Raw genomic sequence first — 19,706 nt, 5'->3', positions numbered from 1 at the left:
CATTATTATTAGTTAAGTTGAAAGGTATCTGCCCCAGCGTATGGGAGATTAGATTAAGTGAGCAAAATTTTAGGTGAATGCAAATACAGTAGTGCTTTGTACTGATTGGCTAGTAGAAAAAAATAGGTAGTTGCTTTCTGGAAGCTCCAGTCTTTGCTTTGATTGCAGGGCACTATCTTGCTGAAGGCCCAGATATCAAATAAAATGTGGCAGATGAAGGACTAACGTTAATATTGAAGACAATCTGACCCGATTATCATTCCCTGTAACTCTGCACCATGCCATGGAAATACAGCAGATTCTTTGTAAATCTCTACCTATCACAGTACCACTGGCAGGTTCACTGCATAATCCAAATACCCTCCATTCACCTCCTCGAACCTTCCCTGCATCACTCTTCTCCCCTCCTGCTGCACCTTCCCAGCATCACACCTCCTCCTCCTGCACCTTCCCTGAATCACTCCTGCTCCTCTTCCATGCAACACTGGACACCGAGATGCAACACAGTATCATAGGAAGTCATTCCTGCCTGTGGCCATCAAACTTTACAACTCCTCCCTTGGAGGGTCAGACACCCTGAGCCGATAGGCTGGTCCTGGACTTATTTCCTGGCATAATTTACATATTACTATTTAATTATTTATGGTGCAACTGTAACGAAAACCAATTTCCCTCGTGATCAATAAAGTATGCCTATGACTATCTCCTGCAACATTCCTGCATCACCGCTCCACCTCACAGTTCCTGCTTCTCCTGTACTATCTCCACACCCTTCTCTTCTGCCACAAGTCTGCATCGCTACCCCTCCTGTACCTTCCCTATATCACTCCCCTTTGTCCTCCTGCAGCGTCCCTGCATCACTCCTCCTCTTCCTGTTCCTTCCCTGCATCATACATTGACTTACTCCTATTTCTGCATCTGCCCTGCATCACTCCCCTTTCTGCATCGTCCCTGCATCACTCCCCTTTCTGCATCATCCCTGCATCACTCCCTTCTTCTCCTGCAACTTCCCTGCATCACTATCTCCTACAGAGGCTTTCACTCCCATACTACCCATCCCCCTCCCCCTTCCCCTTCCCACTTTGGGAGGACAAACTGCCGGACCGCCGCTAACATCATTGCCCAAATAAGGAAGCAAGCGGACTGCACCATTCCGCCATCGGCGAGACTTCCCCGGGCGCAGAGCGGTTAATTCAGCCATCATTGTCGGGGCTGCGAGGCGCGGGCCCAATCGTGAAGGGGAGATCGCGCACCAACCGTGGCGGCGGCGGCGAGGTCAGCGCTGATTTGTTCGCGTGGCAAGCGGGGCCACTGGGCGGGCAGGCGGGGTTTGGCCAGGGGTCACCGCGGGTTGCCGCGGCCGCTGACTGGCTGGTTGAAAGAGCGGCTGCCTCTGCCGGAGGGCCCGGATGGTGCTCGGCGAGCCCGTCAGACCGAGCCGCTGCCCGCCCCGCTGGGCTCGGTGACCGAGTGAAGCGCAGTCGCACGATGCGCTGGCCCCCTCGGCCCGGCTGCAGCACCAGCACCAGCAACCCCTTCAGCTTCAACCTTTTCACTCGGAGGCCGGTGGCGCAGCGATGTCTAAGCCACTGAGGAGCAGCTGTCTCTGAAGCTGATGGCAAGCCGCGGGCAGCTGCTTTCTGCACTATGGCCACTCACTCCAGGTAAACAGGATAACCAACAACTGCCTTAACATCATCGGTCAGTCTGTTTTCGCTTTAACTTGGCGGCTGGAAACGTCCCTCAAAAATACACAGACTGGTAGTGAGTGGACGAGTTAATGTAATCGGTGGTGTGGGGAAAATAGTTACAGACGGATTGAAGTTTGCTGTTTGAAATATCTATAGATTGGGAGATTTGTTGGTGACGGCCGCGGAGGGTTTTGTTAAAAGTTCAGAAACTTGTCACTTAGGCTGGGGTAACCAAAAAAGAATTTCATTTGGTGTGTGTTAATCTGCTGATTTGGCAGAGGACAAATATACCAGAGTGAAAATTAATTGCTTTACTGTTCAGTCACACTGTTTTAATCAATCGAGGTTGGATTATCGCAGTAAAAACGGTTTTTATGACATTGATTTTAATTTTGAATTCTCTGATCTAATTTGCGAAATTGTGCACGTACTGCAATGCAACCTGTTTCACTATTGTGTTTCTACAGCGTTTGTATTTGTGCATTTTCTGAACTAAGTAAGAAATTGGTTATTGTCTCTTTGCCCCACCCCCAAAATTTTTTGATCAAAATAATGCCGTATTTTTGATCTGCAGAAATTATCCAAACATGTGTTGGTGTTTTGGTATAAAACTAGTTCAATTAGAGAAGTACTTACTGAAATTTTTTAAATAATTTAAATAGTCCAAATCAGTTTTATAAGCTTGATTGTAAATAGTAGAGAAATGTTTAAAATCCTATTGGAACATAATAAGTCTTGTTGAGCTACTGTTAAATTCAATCATATTGCATAACTTCCTTTTTCTAGTTGCTATCTGCCCTATGATTTTGCTTCTCATTTCTGTGTATATTTTTTTCTTGTGCAATAACTGATCGCTCAGGTTTTTTTTAACCTTAATTCCAACAATTTTTTTCATTTATTGCTCACTACTTGACAAGACAAGTTTCCTTTTAATACCAATCCAATATTTTTGAAGACTAAAACTCCTATAAATTTTTGTCAACTAGTAATTGAGCAGATGTGCTCATTGAAATGACGAATGTGTCTGAAGTGGATTGTTATAGTTTGGTACAGTTCTGAAGCTAGATCTGTCTGATTTTTTTTTACACATTACATTAATTTATCTTTAGCTTACTCTCTTGAAATCTGTTTTAGTTTTAATTTTCACAAGAACCAAACTGAGACCATTTTGCAGTCTGGGCTGGATTCCAATTGTCATCCCAGAAGTGAAAGAACAATCTGGTAACTCACAGTGCTGTCCAGACTCTTTCGCCTGGTCCTGACTTCCACTGCTCATTCAAAATATACATTTAAATTGTGCTGCTTTAGAGCAATTTTTAAAAATCTTCATGTATATTTAAGAACTATTAATTTCTCAGGTTAACATTAGAAATAAATAATTATAAAACATCTTTTAAAAGTTTTGGTACATGCAACTAAAGATTACCTGATCTAAGTGACTAAAGACAGCTTGATTTTACGTGTTGCTGATCTAACTGCTTGTAGCCATGACTGCTGTGTGGCTGAAGTTGTTCTTCTGTATCTCTGAGTAGGGGTGGGAGGAATTAGCTGAGGTTTCAACTCTCATTTTTATCTAGTATTCCTTCCATTAATGGTATGTCTGTGTATGTGGACGTCATAAAGTAAGATTGGTACCAGCTGTGATTTTCCTTGGTGTTTATATGTTTGAATAATCATCTGTATGATTATTCAAATATATTTGATATAATTATTCAAATTTACATATATTTACTAGTTCAAAGTAAAATTTATTATCAGAGTACGTACATGTCACCACTTACAACCCTGAAATTCTTTTTCTGCGAGTGTACTTAACAAATCTTAGTATTACAATTTAATAGTCAGAATTTTTTAAAAACACATTTTGGCGTACTCAGTGTTAGTGGTGCAGTAAAATAATTACAGCTTAATCTATATACCCTATAATCCTGTTGTATTTATTTATTTGTTTATTGACATTTAGTGCAGAATAGGCTCTTCCGGTCCTTTGAGCCGCGCTGCCCAGCAATCCTAGATTTAATCCTAGCCTAATCACGGAACAATTTACAATGACCAATTAACCTACGGATGGATGTCTTTGGACTGTGGGAGGAAACCACACAATCACAGGGAGAACGTACAAACTCCTTACCGGCAGCTGCTGAAATTGAACCCAAGTTGCTCGAACTGTAAAGTGTTGGGCTAACCACGATGTTACCATGCCACCCCACGGTTTATTTTTTGTTTATTGGTGTTGCTAATATATTACCTCTCCATTGGTTTGAGTGGTGAGGCTTGTTTGCATTGTAATTGTCGGCTCGCCTACAGAGATCACTGATCACAGTAATATTTCATTGAGGAGGCAGTGAAACTTTGCTGTTGAGTGGGAACAGCATGGTAATAGTTGGGTGGAATTGGAGCCTACCACTTTAACCAAGACTTAATTGCTTATTTATTATTGTGCATCACTGTTCTATTTTACTTGGGTTTAGGACATGTGAGCACAAAGGAACATAAGGAACAATGTTTTTCCTTTGATCTAGTGAATGTTAGAGTACTGCCACTTTGAACCCCTTGTTCAAATGAATGTCAGTCTTTGCTTTGAGTATATCCATTATAGCAGCTCCCACAGTTGTCTGGGAAGACATTTCAAAGATTCTTGACCCTCTTAAGAGAGGTTTTATACTAGGCTGATGCTGACTGGTGGTGTAGTGGCATCAGCACTGGACTTCAAGGCGAATGGTCCCAGATTCGAATCCGGCTGGATCCTTGCACGCTTTCCATCCATGAACATAAGAAAATATGAGCAGGAGTAGGCCATCTGGCCTGTTGAGCCTACTCCGCCATTCAAAAGATCGTGGCTGATCTGACCATGGACTCATCTCCATCTACCTGCCTTTTTCCCATAACCTTTAATTCTCCTACTATGCCAAAATCTATCCAACCTGCCCATGCTGGGTTGAGCATCAAGCTAGCAACTGGGCCTCGTAAAAAGAAACAGACATATGCTAATGAAATAGCAAGGTTGCTTCCCGCTACACCACAAGGCACAGAAAAAAGTGACAGCAACAATATTAGGCAGAAGTGGACGACTTTATTTTGAAACTGCACTCTCTCTAGTTCTAGATAGATTCCGGGTGGCACAGTGGAGGAGCTAGTAGAGCCACTGCCTCACAGTGCCAGAGACCTAGGTTCATTCCTAACCTTGGATGCTGTCTGTGTGGCATTTGTACACTCTCCCTGTGACCACATGGGTATCCTCCCACACTCCAAAGTACGATCTTCAGTGAGTTAGTTGAGCTCTGTAAACTGTATGTCACTGAGCAACAGAATTTGGGAGAGCTGCTGAGAAGATGTGGAGCATTTTAAAAAATGGGATCAATGTAGATGAGTTTCTGTACATATCCATCCTGTCAAAGTTCAAAGTACATTTATTCTCAAAGTATGTATACATTATACAACCTTGAAATTTGACTCCTTACAGACAGCCATAAAACAAAGAAACCCCAGCGGAACCCATTTAGAAAAGAAAACGGTCAAACACCCAATTTGCAGAGAGAGAGAGAGAGAAAAAAACAAATCATACAAACAATAAAAGTAAGCAAATAACATTCAGGACTGAAGTTTTACAAAAGCCACGAGGCTGGGCATCAGAGCAGGCCACAGCATCAGTTCAGCACAGAGCTGAGTAAGAATGATATATTTTCCATTTTTCGCTATTCAATAGAGTACAGGCCCATCATTCTTGTGCCAATCCCTCAATCCCAGAAATTGATCTACTCAACCCTTTGTGCACTGTGTCCAGTGCAGGATCATCCTTCCTTAAATTGGAGGGCAGAACTGCACACAGCACCCTGACTATCTTGCAATATTCCTTTCTCCTTCCAAGTTCCTGTGGAAGCAAGTGAAGGCAGAGCAATGTGATGAACAGAATACCAGGTGTTTGCCTCCACAGATGCAGTATTCTGTTTGTTCTTCCAAATTCAAGCATTTGTAGTCTCTTTTGTTTTCTGTCCCAACATCAAGACACTATTTGAAAGGTAAACCTAGTGTTATAAGGGTAGAAAATAGGGAGTAGGCCAGGGGATTTTGCAGTGCAATAGGTCTGTAATGCTTTCATGGATATCACAACTATTGGGTTCCAGAGCAAAACTGATGCTCACCTAAAATGGGATAAGACCAATGATAAGTGACTCCAGAGAGCCTAAAAAACTTTATTTTACCAATCCAAATGCAATTGCATACAATGCTAAAGTACTGTCTACAAAGAGGGAAACATTTTATTAAATACATCTGTAAATATTTATTGTAATTGTAAAACAGTGGCACCTTTTAGGAGGAGTTTAGTATAATCTAAACTGGTCTATACAATACGCCAAAGTAAATGTTGATTTAATTTTACTTGGTCAGTTCAAGCTCCACCGGCTGTTGCTAGCTAGCAATTTCGGACTGTTCACGTTCCACCTTACATTAGGATGTAAAAGGAAAATACTAAAAAACATTGGTAAAGGCCTATATGTATCGCGGATTTGGCGGGGGGGGGTTGGTAGAGTTGTAAGTGGAAAAGGAAATGGTAGAAAAATTAAACAAATATTTTGTGTTTCCATGGAATAAATGACCCAGCAGAAACATGAGATTCTGCAGATGCTAGAAAATCCAGAAATACTGCAGAAATAAGTGTTTACAAGAATGAAGAATTATTAGTGAAGAAATGGCAGCAGGGAAGTTGAAGAGGCTAAAAATCAATAAATCTGAAGATTATAGGTTCAGTGTAGGATGTACAGAGATGGTCTAGAATGTGATCATGCTGTTTAAGAATGGAGGGAGTGAGAAAATTGGGAACTGCTGATTTTCTTTGGTCACTTATCCGTAGCACAGATAATGTTGGAATTTATAAAGAAAAATGAATTAGCAAAACACCAAGAAAAAAGGCAGTGGAATTGAAGCAACACACACACAATGCTGGAGGAAGTCAGCAGGCCAGGCAGCATCTACGGTCGAAATTTTGGGCCGAGACCCTTCATCGGGACTAGTTTAAAAAAAGATGGTGGGGAGAGGAGGGGAAGAAACACAATGTGATAGGTGAAACTGGAAGGGGGGAGGTGTGAAATAAATAGCTGGGACGTTGATTGGTGAAAAAGATACAGAGCTGGAGAAGGGAGAATGTGATAGAAGAGGACAGAAGGACGTGGAATAAAGAAGATGGGGAGGAGCACCAGTGGGAGGTGATGGGCAGGTAAGGAGGTAAGGTGAAAGAGGGAAAAGAGAATGGGGAATGGTGAGAGGGGGGCCATTATCGGAATTTTGAAAAATCGACATTGATGCCATCAGGTTAGGGGCTACCAGCTACCCAGACAGAATATAAGGTGTTGCTCCTCCAATCTGAGTGTTGCCTCATTGCGACAGTAGAGGAGGCCATGGACTGGCATGTTGGAATGTAAAGTGGAATTAAAATAGGTGGCCATTGGGAGATCCTGCTTTTTCTGGTGGAATGAGCATAGGTGCTCGGCGAAGCAGTCTCCCAATCTATGTCAGATCTCACCAATGTACAGAAGGCCACACCGGGAGCACCAGATACAGTAGATGACCCAACAGACACGTAGGTGAAGTGTCGCTTCCCCTGGAAGGACGGTTTGGGCCCCTGAATGGTAGTGAAGGAGGAGGAGAGTAGGGGCAGGTGTAGCACTTGTTCAGCTTGCGAGGATAAGTGCCAAGAGGGAGATCAGAGGGGGGGAAACAAATAAACAAGGGAATCGCATTGGGAGTGATCTCTGCGGAGGGCAGAAAGTTGGGGGGAAGAAGTGCTTGGTGGTGGGATCCTGTTGGAGGTGGCGGAGGTTCTAGAGAATTACGTGCTGGACGCAGAGGCTGGTGGGATGGTAGGTGAGGACAAGAGAAATGCTCTCCTTGGTGGTGTGGCGGGAGGGTGGGGTGAGGGCAGATGTTCACGAAATGGAGGAGATGCGGCTGATGGTGGAGAAGGAGAAGCAGCACCAATGCAGTTGTCGATGTACTGTAGGAAAAGTTGGTGAGTGACACCACTGTAGACTTGGAGCATAGACTGTTCCACATAGCCGACAAAGTGACAGATATGGCTGGGACCCATGCGAGTACCCATGGCTACACCTTTTGTTTCAATGAAGTGGGAGGCACCAAAAGAGAAATTATTGAGAGTGAGGACAAGCTCCATCAGATGGAGGAGAGTGGTGGCGAAGGGGAATTGGTTGGGTCTGGTGTCCAGAAAGAAATGGGAGAGCTTTGAGACATTTAGTGGGGGATGGAGGGATATAGGGACTGGGCATCCATGGTGAAAATAAGATCCTCGGGGCCAGAGAACTTGAAATTTTTGGAAAGATCAAGATCATGTGAAGTGTCATGGATGTAGGTAGGAAGGGACTGAACTGGGAGGATGAAACTGAATCAAGGAATGCAGAGATGAGTTCAGTGGGGGCAGAAATGAGCAGAAACAATGGGTCAACCTGGACAAGCAGGTCTGTGGATCTTGGGTAGGAGGTCGAAATGGGAGGTGCAGGGCTGAGGGAACTACGAGGTTGCTGGCAGTAGATGGGAGATCCCCAGAGTTAATAAGGATGGTGATGGTACGGGAAACAATGGCCTGGTGCTCCTTAGTGTGTTACTTTTCAAGGGGTAAGTGAGAGGAGGTGTCCATAAGACATAGGAGCAGAATTATGCCATTCAGCCCATCAACTCTGCTCCACCCTGGGATCCCACTCAACCCCATACATCTACCTTCTCACCATGTCCTTTGATGCTCTGACTGATCAGGAAACAATCAACTTCCGCCTTAAATATACCCACAGACTTGGCCTCCACCGCAGTCTGTGATAGAGTATTCCACAGATTCGCTACTCTCTGGCTAAAAAAAAATTTACCTTACCTCTGTTCGAAAAGGTCAACCCTCAATTTTGAGGCTGTGCCCTCTAGTTCTGGATATCCCTACCATAGGAAACGTTCTCTCCACACCCACCCGATCTAAATTCCAGTGAGTACAGGCCCAAGGCTGCCAAACGCTCCTCATATGTTAACCCCTTCATTTCTGAAATCATCCTCTTCAACCTCCTTTGGACTTTCTCCAATAACACCACATCCTTTCTGAGATATGAGGCCCAAAACCGTTGACAGTACTCCAAGTATGGCCTGATTACTGTCATATAAAGACTCAGCATTAGCTCCTTGCTTTTATATTCTATTCCCCTTGAAATAAATGCCAACATTGCATTTGCTTTCTTTACCACAGACTCGACCTGTAAATTAACCTTCTGGGAGTCTTGCACGAGGAAGCTTAAGTCCCTCTGCTTGATCCTTTTCTCCATTTAGATAATCCGCACTATTCGCGGTAGGACCTAACTAGCACATACGGGAGGGGAGGGAAGGGCTGGGAAGGGAAAGAAGACAGGGTGGTAGGGTTTCCTATTCTTTTTGTTTATTTACTATACATACATTCATTTGTTTTTCATTATGTTATAAGAAAGAAAAGAAAAACGAGGTATTGTACTTTAGGACATTGTCTATTGTGGTTAAGCTGATGTTGCTTCACAATAAAAACATTTGAAACAAGCAAATAGTCTGCACTATTCCTTTTACCAAAATGCATTATCATACATTTCCCAACATTGTATTCCATCTGCCACTTTATTGCACATTCTTCCATTTTGTCTAAGTCCTGCAATCACATTGCTTCCTCAGCACTACCTACCCCTCCACCGACCTTTGTATCATCTGCAAACTTTGCCACAAAGCCATCAAGTCCACTATCCAAATCATTGACAAACAATGTGAAAAGTAACGGTCCCAATACTGATCCCAGAGGAAGACCACTAGTCACTAGCAGTCAACCAGAAAAGATCCCTTTTATTTCCACTCACTGCCTCCTGCCTGTCAGCCATTCCTCTATCCATGCCAGTATCTTTCCTGTAATGCCATAGGATTTTATCTTGTTAAGCAGACTCGTGTGTGGCACCTCATCGAGTGCCTTCTGAAAATCCAAGTAAATGACAGCCACTTCCTCTCCTTAGTCCACTCTGCTTGTTACTTCCTCAAAAAACTCTTAATAGATTTGTCAGGCAAGATTTCCCTTTACAGAAACCATGTTGACTTTGACTTATTGTCTCCAAGTACCCCAAAACCTCATCCTTGATAATAGACTCCAACATTTTCCCAACCACTGAGGTTAAGCTAACTGGCCTATAATTTCCTTTCTTTTGCCTTCCTCCCTTCTTAAAGAGTGGAGTGACATTTGCAATCTTCCAGTCCTCTGGGACCATGCCAGAATCAAGTGATTCTTGAAAGATCATGACCAATGCATCATCCGTTATGTATTCAGCAACCTCTCTTAGGACTCTGGGATTTAGTCCATCTGGCCCAGGTGATTTATTCACCTTAAGACTTTGCCATTTGCTTAGCTCTTTTTCCATTGTAAAAGCAACGGCACTCACTCCTGCTCTGACACTCACAGACTTCTGGCACACTGCTAGTGTCTTCCACAGTGGAGACAGATGCAAAGTAGCATTAAGATCATCTGCCGTTTCTTTGTCCACCATTACTACCTCACCAACATTGTTTTCCAGTGGTCCAATATCAACTCTTACTTCCCTTTTACTCTTTATATAACTGAAAAACTTCTGGTATCCTGCTTTATATTATTGGCTAGTCGGCCCTCATATTTCACCTTTTACCTTCTTGTAGCTTTTTCAGTTGCCTTTTGTTGGATTTCAAAAGCTTCCCAATCATCCAACTTCCCACTCACTTTTGCTACCTTATATGCCCTTTCCTTGGGTTTTATGTAGTCCTTAACAACTTTTGTCAGCCACAGTTGCCTACCCCTGCCATTTGAGAAGTTCTTCCTCTGTGGGACATATCTATCCTGTGCCTTGTGAATTATTCCCAGAAACTTCAGCATCTCTGCTGTGCCATTATCCTGGCCGGTATCCTCCAATCCACCTGGGCATTCTCCTCTCTCATGCCCCTGTAATTCCCTTTATTCCATTGTGATACTGTTATATGTGACTTGTGCTTCTCCCTCTAAATTGCAGTATGAATTCAATCTTATTATTCTTAATGCCTCCTAAGGGGTTCTTAATATAAAGCTCCCTAATAAGATCTGGCACAACACCCAATCTAAGATGGCCTTTACCCTAATAGGCTTGAGCACAAACTGCTCTAAGATGCTATCTTGTAGGCATTCAACAAATTCCCTCTGTTACGATCTGACACCAAACTGATTTTCCCAATCCCCTTGCATATTGAAGTCCCCCATTAGCATTGTGTCATTATCCTTATTACATGCCCTTTCCAGCTCCCTTTGCAATCTCAACCCCATCTTGGCTACTGTTTGGAGGCCTGTATATGATTCCCATAATGTTTTTTTTTACTTTTGCAGTTTATTAACTCCACCCACAAAAATTCAACAGAGAGGTAGGGAAGACATAACCTATGAAAGAAAAGTCTCTGAAGATGTTAATGTTAGAAGGGACTGGGGTGAACCAGTGAATGTTTATTTACAGAATGATCAAATGATCAAGTCACAATTGTACAGCATTGAAAATGGCATGCCTACCTATGCTAGTCCCACTTGCCTATATCAATTCAATGTCCCTCTGTCTTGCTCATTCATGTTCCTAACTAGATGCCTCTTAACTAATGTTAGTGTTCTTGCATCCACCAACACCACTAGCAAATCAGATAGCAGTTACTCTTTGTGAAAAATTTAAACCACACCCCTCTCACCTTACACCTATGCTCTCCAGTATTAGACAACTCTATCATGGGAAACAGACTGTGGTTGTCTAACCTATTTATACTTTATTGACGCTTCTCATTAATATGCAACAGAGAACCCAGCACCACTGGAAAAACAATCCTCCACTACCACCATCTGTCTCCTATCACCAAACTAATTTTATAAATAATTGGTAGTTTGGCCTGGATCCTATGTGCTATAACCTTCTGGACCAGCCTATCATGTGGAAGCATATCAATAATACCATAAATAACATCTACTACCCCACCCTCATTGAAATTTTGTAGCCTCCTCAAAATTCTGAGTTACAGGACATGATTTCCCATGTAGAAAGTCATGCTCACTATCCCTAATTATTCCATGCCTTCTGAACTGCAAATAAATGTCTCTTAGAATCCCTTCCAATCTTTTCACACCACTGAAATGAGGCTGACTAGTCTGTAGTTCGCTGGATTACCCCTGTCCTCCCCTTCTTAAATAAAGGCATAGTACTAACTGTCCTGCAGTCTTGGGGTTCTTCACCTATGGCTAACAAAGTCACAAAAATCTTAACCTCAGCAAGTGCCTCCCTTGCTTCCTGTAAAATCTAGATGCATCTCGTCTGACCCCAGGGATTTATCCACCTTTATTCATTTCAGGGCTTTCAATATTACCCCTTTTGTATTGCTGATGCGCTCTAGATCTTCTTCCCTGAATTCACTGGCCACCATGTTTTTCCCTATAGTAAGTACAGATGAGAAGTATTCATTTAATACCTTATTCATGTCATCTGCTAGGACTACCTGATGGCTCCATTTTTTGCCCAACTAATTTCCTTCTCAAATGTACTTCTACATCCCTTTTCTCTTCAAGAGATAGCTGCCTATGCCTGACATATGCCTCCTTTTCCTGACCGGACCCTCAATATTCCTTGACAGCTAAGGTCCCCTAAGAGTGATCAATAAGGTTAGATCATGTAGAAATGGGGATAATACACAGGCAATGAATTAAGATTTGGTTTACAGGCAGAAAGCAAAGAGCAAGACTAACTCAGTCTTTTTCAAGTTGTCGGGCTGTAATCAGCCAGGGACAACAGGGAGTGATACTTCCATCCTAGCTATTCCAACCTCTGTCAGCAATTTGGCTGAGCAGATTTTTGCTGATGATACGAAACTAGGTGCTATTGTGAACAGGGAAGAGGATGTAAATAGGCTTTAAGGCTTTAAGGCTTTAAGCCAGGTGATTGGATGAGAATGTGACGGATAGAATCTGTTATAGGAAACTTGCAATGTCATTCACTTCAGCCCACATAACGGAAAAGCAGATTACTTTGTAAATGCTGAAAGTTTGTGAAATGACGTTCAAAGACATCACTTTGTCCTTGACTTGAAGTGACTGCAAACTAGCATGCAGAGGCATCAACAATTTGGAAGGCAGTTGGATTATTGCCTGTGGAGCACCTAGACAATAGCAAAGCATACATCAGGTTGCTGTTTATCAATCATAGCTCTGCGTTCCACATCATCATCCCCTCAGTATTGATCAACAAGCTTCAAAACCTGAGTCTCTGTACCTCCTCTGCATCTGGATCCTCAGCTTCCTTATTGGAAGACCATATTCAGTTTGGATTGGTAATAATATCTTTCTCATTCCCACTGATGCCTGTAAGGAGTTTGTATGTTTTCCCTGTGACTACGTAGGTACGTTAATTGGTCGTTGTAAATTGTCCGGTGATCACGCCAGGATTAAATTGGGGATTGCTGGGTGGCACAGCTTGAAGGGCTGGAAGAGCCTGTTCCTTGCAGTACCTCCAATGTATAGTCAACGCAGACCACGCCTCGGGGGTACGTACTTAATCCTGTTCCTTGCTGTACCTCAAATATCTAATCAACGCAGACCGCACCTTGGGGGTACGTACTTAATCCTGTTCCTTGCTGTACCTCAAATATCTAATCAACGCAGACCACATCCCAGGGGTACATACTTAATCCTGTTCCTTGCTGTACTTCAAATATCTAATCAACGCAGACCGCACCTCGGGGGTACGTACTTAATCCTGTTCCTTGCTGTACCTCAAATATCTAATCAACGCAGACCGCACCTCGGGGGTACGTACTTAATCCTGTTCCTTGCTGTACCTCAAATATCTAATCAACGCAGACCATACCTCCGGGGTACGTACTTAATCCTGTTCCTTGCTGTACCTCAAATATCTAGTCAACGCAGACCACATCTCAGGGGTACATACTTAATCCTGTTCCTTGCTGTACCTCAAATATCTAGTCAACGCAGACCACACCTCGGGGGTACATACTTAATCCTGTTCCATGCTACATCTCAAATATCTAATCAACGCAGACCACACCTCAGGGGTACATACTTAATCCTGTGCACTGATCTATGCTCATGATTGTGTAGCCAAGTATAGCTAAAGTGCCATCTATAAATTCACAGAAGACACCACTATTGTTGGTAAAATCTCAGATGGCAATGAGAGGCGCATAGGAATGAGATGGTTCACTGGGTTGAGTGGTATTGCAACAACAACCGTGCACTCAACAAGTTTGACTTAAGTAAGAGGAATTTGGGAGAACACAGATCCGTCCTCATTGAGGGATCAGCAGTGAAAAGGGTGAGCAGCTTCAAGTTCTGGATGTTAACTTCTTAAAGGTTTTAACATTGTTATTCTGGGCCTAGTGCATTAATACAATCATAAAGAAGGCACATCACTGGCTCTAATTTATTAGGATTTTGAGGAGTTAGGAATCTGGAAAATACCCTCTCTTCCCCACCCCTACTTACTGCTTTCTATAGGGGTGACTCTCTAAGTGATTCCCTTGTTCATTCATCCCTCCCTTCTGATCTACCACCTGGCACTTATCCTTGCAAGTGGAACAGATGCTACACCTGCTCCCACCTCTCCTCCCTCACCACTGTCCAGGTCCACAAACAGTGTTTCCAGATGCTTTGACACTTCACCTGCAAGGTTGTCAAGCTCACTTATTGTATCCACTGGGTCCCATTGCAATGCAACCCAACGTGATTAGGGAACTGTTTGGCGAACACCTTTGCTCCATCCGCTGTAAAAGGCGGCTACCTATTTCGATTCAACTTCCTATTTCCATTCTAATATGTCAGTCTGTGGCTGCCTCTACTGCCAAGATGAGGCCACACTCGGGTTAGAAGAGCAACACCTCGTATTCCTTCTGGGTAGCCTCCAACCTGATGGCATGAACATCAATTTCTTTAACAGCTGGTAAATTCTCTCTCCTCTCTCGTCTCTTTTTTTTTCATTATCCATTCTGTTACTCTTCTCACCTCTTCTCCTCACCTGCCCCTCCTCATTTCCTTTCTTCCATGGTCCACTGTGCTCTCCAATCAAATCCTTTTACCACTTCCACCTTTCGCCTCTCAACTTCTTATCCTCCCCTCCTCCACACCTTCTTTCCTCCTCATCTGGTTTACCTATCACCTGCCAGCTTGTACTTTTCCCCACCTTATTCTTGCCCCCCCCCCCCTTTCTAGTCCTGATAAAGTATCTTGGCCTGAAACATTGGCTGTTTGTTGCTGGCTGACTTGCTGAGTTCTGCCAGCATCTTTTGTATAACAGCATTTCTAGTATTTTGGTAATCAGGAGGAGAATAGTATTAATATGCTAGTATTCTTTAATTTTTAAAGCTTTGATGCAGCCACTGGGATGAAGATGAGCAGTCTATTGGTGAACTACTAAATGTTGGATGAAAGAAATGGATTCTGCATACATGCAGGCAGCTAAATCTTGCCTTTCTTTGTGTTCTTAAAGTCTGGGCTGTTTTAAAATGATCTGGTTTTGTGGTACCATTATCGATACCTTGAAGGTACCATTTTAGACATCAATTTTAAAACGAAACTGACCTTTGAAAAGAATTTGCATTGTTAATTGACAGTTTGTAGCGATGATTGAGAGTTCTTTTTCGTGCTGGTGCAGATTTAAGCATGTTTTTGCTGTTTTCTTAGAACTAGTACAGTCCTGTTCTCTAATGCCGAACCCAAAGTATTCCATCTATTTTTAAGGTTAGTCTAATAATTTCAGACCAGCAGTAAGGACATGTAGTAAGGCCATGTAGTAGTTGTTCATTATCAATGTGCAATGCATTGGAAAATGACTCGTGTTTTTGGTTGTATTAAAAGTTTGTATAAATCAACAATACTTTTTATTTAAGGTATACATTTAAAATAATATATAACTGCAGGCTATGTGTGCAAGTATAAAGTATCTTGTATCAAAATCACAGTGCAGTTATGAGATTACTTGGGCAAGCATATCTTCCTTTCTTGTGAATATTGGCACAGCAATGGTCCCAGTATCTTATCAGTCCTGATGGATGAAGGGTCTCGGCCTAAAACGTCGACTCTGTATTCCCATCTATTGATGCTGTGTGACCTGCTGACTTCCTCCATGACATTGTGTGTATTAATAATTGCTAACTCAAATTTGGCATGTAAGTCAGAATTTATTTGCCATTTAAATTTGGAAAATCTTGATTCCAGCATGCACACATTTTCATTTTTTTCTCTGTATAACAACCTCTTCAGTTACAGAGCAATTTGTGCTACAGTTACTAATCTTGTGCTGGTTGGTGTAGTATCTGTTTTAACTAGACCAGATCTGTGAGTTTGAGCTTGGTTCATGCGTATCATGTGTACTCAGTTTCTTTCCAAGTGGTTAAAGTTTAAATATCTGAATCGTGTAGGCGGTTCAACTCACATTTTGCAAACATTTAGCTCAATCTGTTTTTTTTTGAATTTACAAGTGGTCCAAGGGGCTCCCAGGGCACTTTTAAATTCTTCTTTAAAACTAAACTCACATTATAAATTGCATTATGAGAAAAAGAAGTAGTGTAAATACTCCCCACTGCTCCTGGGAATGTCTGTGCAGTTGTTTTGTGACTTTAGCATTTAACAAATCAAACTTCTTGTACTGTTGTGTAAATAGTGGACTGGTTGTACTGCCGCATTGGACACTGTATTTCTTTGATATTTAGTGGGATTGCCTTGCACAGCAGTGAGCAAGTGTGCATTTCATAATATCCAACAGGTAGTGTGGAGAACTTCTCTTTAAAGATAGTTAACATTGTCTCTCAGACTTTCCTTATATTAGCTTGCCCCTAGATCATAAACCATATAGAGGTTTGCAAAAATAGTGTTCAGGTGGAGAAAAAAAATTAAATGGACAAGAAAGTTGAAATAAAGTCATAAAGTATTGGGACTATATTACAGCTCTGTAAAGACAGGCTTTAAATCTAATCACTGAGTCCAAGTACTAACTTGCAAATTCTTATTCTTACAGATGGCAACACATCATTTGCACATCCAAAATTTGTATATGTTATTTACACTGTATCTTATGTTATTTTCTCTCCTTCCCCTTTCTGATTTGACTGGTGTGCACCTGCATTGACCAAAAGGGAAAAGTTGATTTGCTTCAAGCTTATGAGTTTTCTTTAGACCAAAAATGTGCTACATTTTGTTTGTCTTCTCTGTGCATCCCAACCTTGATTGGGTGAACATCAGGTGTGTCTCGTGGTTAGAGTAGTGTTCTTTGTTCGTGGTGCAGTTCATTGAATCTTCTCAATGCTTCACCTTTTCCTTTTTTCTCCATCTGTAAGCATTTACACAGAATAAGGGAGAGAAGCCTGACACTGTCTGTAAGGAGTTTATACCTTCTCCCTGTGTCAGCGTGGGTTTCCTCGAGGTGTTCTGGTTTCCTCGCACATTCCAAAGATGTATGGGATAGTAGGTCAATTGGTCACATGGGTGTAATTGGGTGGCGTGGGATCGTTGTACTAGATCGTTGTTACTGTGCTGGATCTCTTTTTTTGGGGTGGGGAGTAAATAGAACAGTAAGACAGAGATGGATACGATGGGTGCTGGAAATCTTGAAATGAAAACACAAGATGCTGGAAACTCTCATGTCAATCAGCATCAGCAGAACAACAGAGCCAGCATATAACCAGTGTATTTATTGGGCTGCAATATGTGAATACTGGCTTCCTACCTGGAAATAACACCCACACTAGTAAGTCCTTGGCGACCATGCCAAACTTCCTTTGGAATTTGGCAATATTTCCAAGGAGCGAATCCTTCACCATGCTGGTCTCATCAGTGTGTGGTAAGTTACATAAAAGCTGAAAACCATGAATATATATTGATTAATGCCAGTATTAATGACATTCTCTCTTTGCCTTCCCTTAGCCACTTGGAAAAGTTGTTGACAGGTCAGCAGTTAGTAAATTGGCTCTGCCAATCCAACTCCTGACCCAAATTAAAGCAATTAATTATAATTTCAACAGGCCAAGTATTTTTAGCTAATTCTGATTTGAATTTCACATCCACGTTTCTGTATGTTGATTCTAAGGAAAGTAAATGAATGAATGCTTGTGTGATTTTTCTTTCCAGCATAGATTCAGAGGTTACATTCCAAGTCCTTCTCCCAAATCCTAGTAATTGATGTCACCACATCCACTTCCTGAAAGTAACATCAATTAAAGTGTTAGACTACAAGCTTTATGCTGCAACTAAATAGTATTTGGTATGTATTTACAATCTACCATCATGTAGATGCCAAATATTTTCAAGTTTATCTCTTATTGTTTCTCTGCAGTTCCTCTTTATTGTCCTGTTGTGTTAGCTATAACTATAAATTTTTAGGAAGGGCTGTTCACACTGGTTTGCATTCTTTCAATCTTGCTTTCTTTCAGTGTATTTTGTTCCAGATTAATTTCCTGGAACAATATTCATTACATCCGTGTTGTACAGTAAATTTCTGCTTCATTAACCAAAACACTTAGGTGCATGAATATTACCATCATGTTGTGCCTGAATTTCATCGATTATTGGGTGCTGCTCCCAACTAGCATCTGTTGTACACCACTTTACTGCTAAAGATGGAAGGCCTTACGAAATATTATTAATACAATTTGCTGTTTTAATCCTTGTTCTAAATAAGGGTAACTTTATCGTTTTTTTTTAAATGAAGCACTTTAGAATCTAAAGTGGTATAAGTGGTTTGAAGTAAGATGTTGAGAATATTAACACAGTCCATGCAGGGTGGTATTAGCCACTCAACCTCATTCTGATTCAGGAGGGCCAAGCTGCAGAATAGTTTCACCCACAAGTCTGATATTTTACATGATAATAGAAGAGAAACAAAAAAGTAAACTGTGTGTAGATCAAGGTTCTGTAGCTAATCAGCATGTAGATTTTTACTATCAGTTCATGTCTCAGTAGTACCAAAACGATATATGCCATTATTTTGCTTTAGATGGTTTCTGTTTTGTTGAGGCAGAAACATTCTGGAGAAGATCTCGGTTATGTCCAGAACTCAAATCATTCTAAGATTTCATTTTCATTTTCTTCTTAACCGTATAACACCCTCTAGTCAAATAACCACTGTTATCAAATGACCTCTACACAATACTTTAACCTATTTGTGCTAAAATCTTGCCAATAAATTTCAATTGTGGTATCACATTTTTATTTAAAATTAAACTAGACTAAGCCCTGGTTATTTACAAAGGACAGGAGTATGGACTGCCTGTGGGTAACAGAATAATATGGGTAATGATAAGGCCCCAGAAATGACATCAAGGCTGTAATGAAATGCAGTGGCCATATCCTGTCGTGGGTATAGCAACTTCTGTGTAAGTTTCAGTTTGTTCCAAGCTTGTTATAAGCAGCCTGGAACCAAATCTGGCTTTTAGCTACCCATAATCCCAAGCCTCCCACCAGTCACATTTCAACTTTAAATTTATTGTCTTTCAACTGTTTACAAGTATACCACTAAGTTAAACAATACTCCTTCAGACCAAGGTGCATAACATGTAACTCACACACAGCACATAAGCTAATAATATCACAAGTAAATTAACAAATAATAAAGTACGTTTTACGACACAAGTTTAAAAAAAATTACAGAATAACACTACCGGCACTACTTACATGATGAGATCTGGGTGGTGGCAGGGAGTTCAGTAGTCTCTCGGTCTGAGGTAAGAAGCTGTTTCCCATCCCAACAGTCCTTGTCCTAATGTTACAACACCACCTCCCTGATGTTAAGGGTCAGTGAGATTATTGGATAGATGGGAAAGATTACTGACATTGCTGAGGGCCCTACATATGTAGCGATCCAGATAAATATCTCAGATGGGTGGAAGAGAGACCCTGATTATCGTCTCAGCAGTCCTCACTTGTGGTCAGATGCCTTGCAATCCCCATACCAGACAGTGAGGCATCTGGTCAGGACACTCAATGGTGCT

General features: G+C 41.8%; 1 protein-coding gene across 2 annotated transcripts in view; it reads left to right on the top strand.

Moving 5' to 3' along the window:
* Positions 1–922: 922 nt before the first annotated feature.
* Positions 923–19,706, top strand: part of LOC134344162 (AF4/FMR2 family member 1-like) — a 160,460-nt gene continuing 141,676 nt past the window's right edge. Inside the window, exon 1 of one of the 2 annotated variants that reach the window (XM_063043501.1) lies at positions 923–1,275. Coding sequence is in view for 1 of the 2 variants with exons in the window: in XM_063043500.1 (XP_062899570.1) it covers positions 1,648–1,664 (17 nt within the window). In the remaining variant the exon portion in view is untranslated. Of the gene's footprint in view, positions 1,665–19,706 lie in introns of both variants that reach the window. The other variant, XM_063043500.1, reaches the window with a different exon arrangement.

Source organism: Mobula hypostoma, chromosome 3 (assembly GCF_963921235.1).
Source record: "Mobula hypostoma chromosome 3, sMobHyp1.1, whole genome shotgun sequence".
NCBI lineage: Eukaryota > Metazoa > Chordata > Chondrichthyes > Myliobatiformes > Myliobatidae > Mobula > Mobula hypostoma.
The sequence above is the reverse complement of the archived record's forward strand: the minus strand, read 5'-3'. Positions and strand labels throughout refer to the sequence as shown.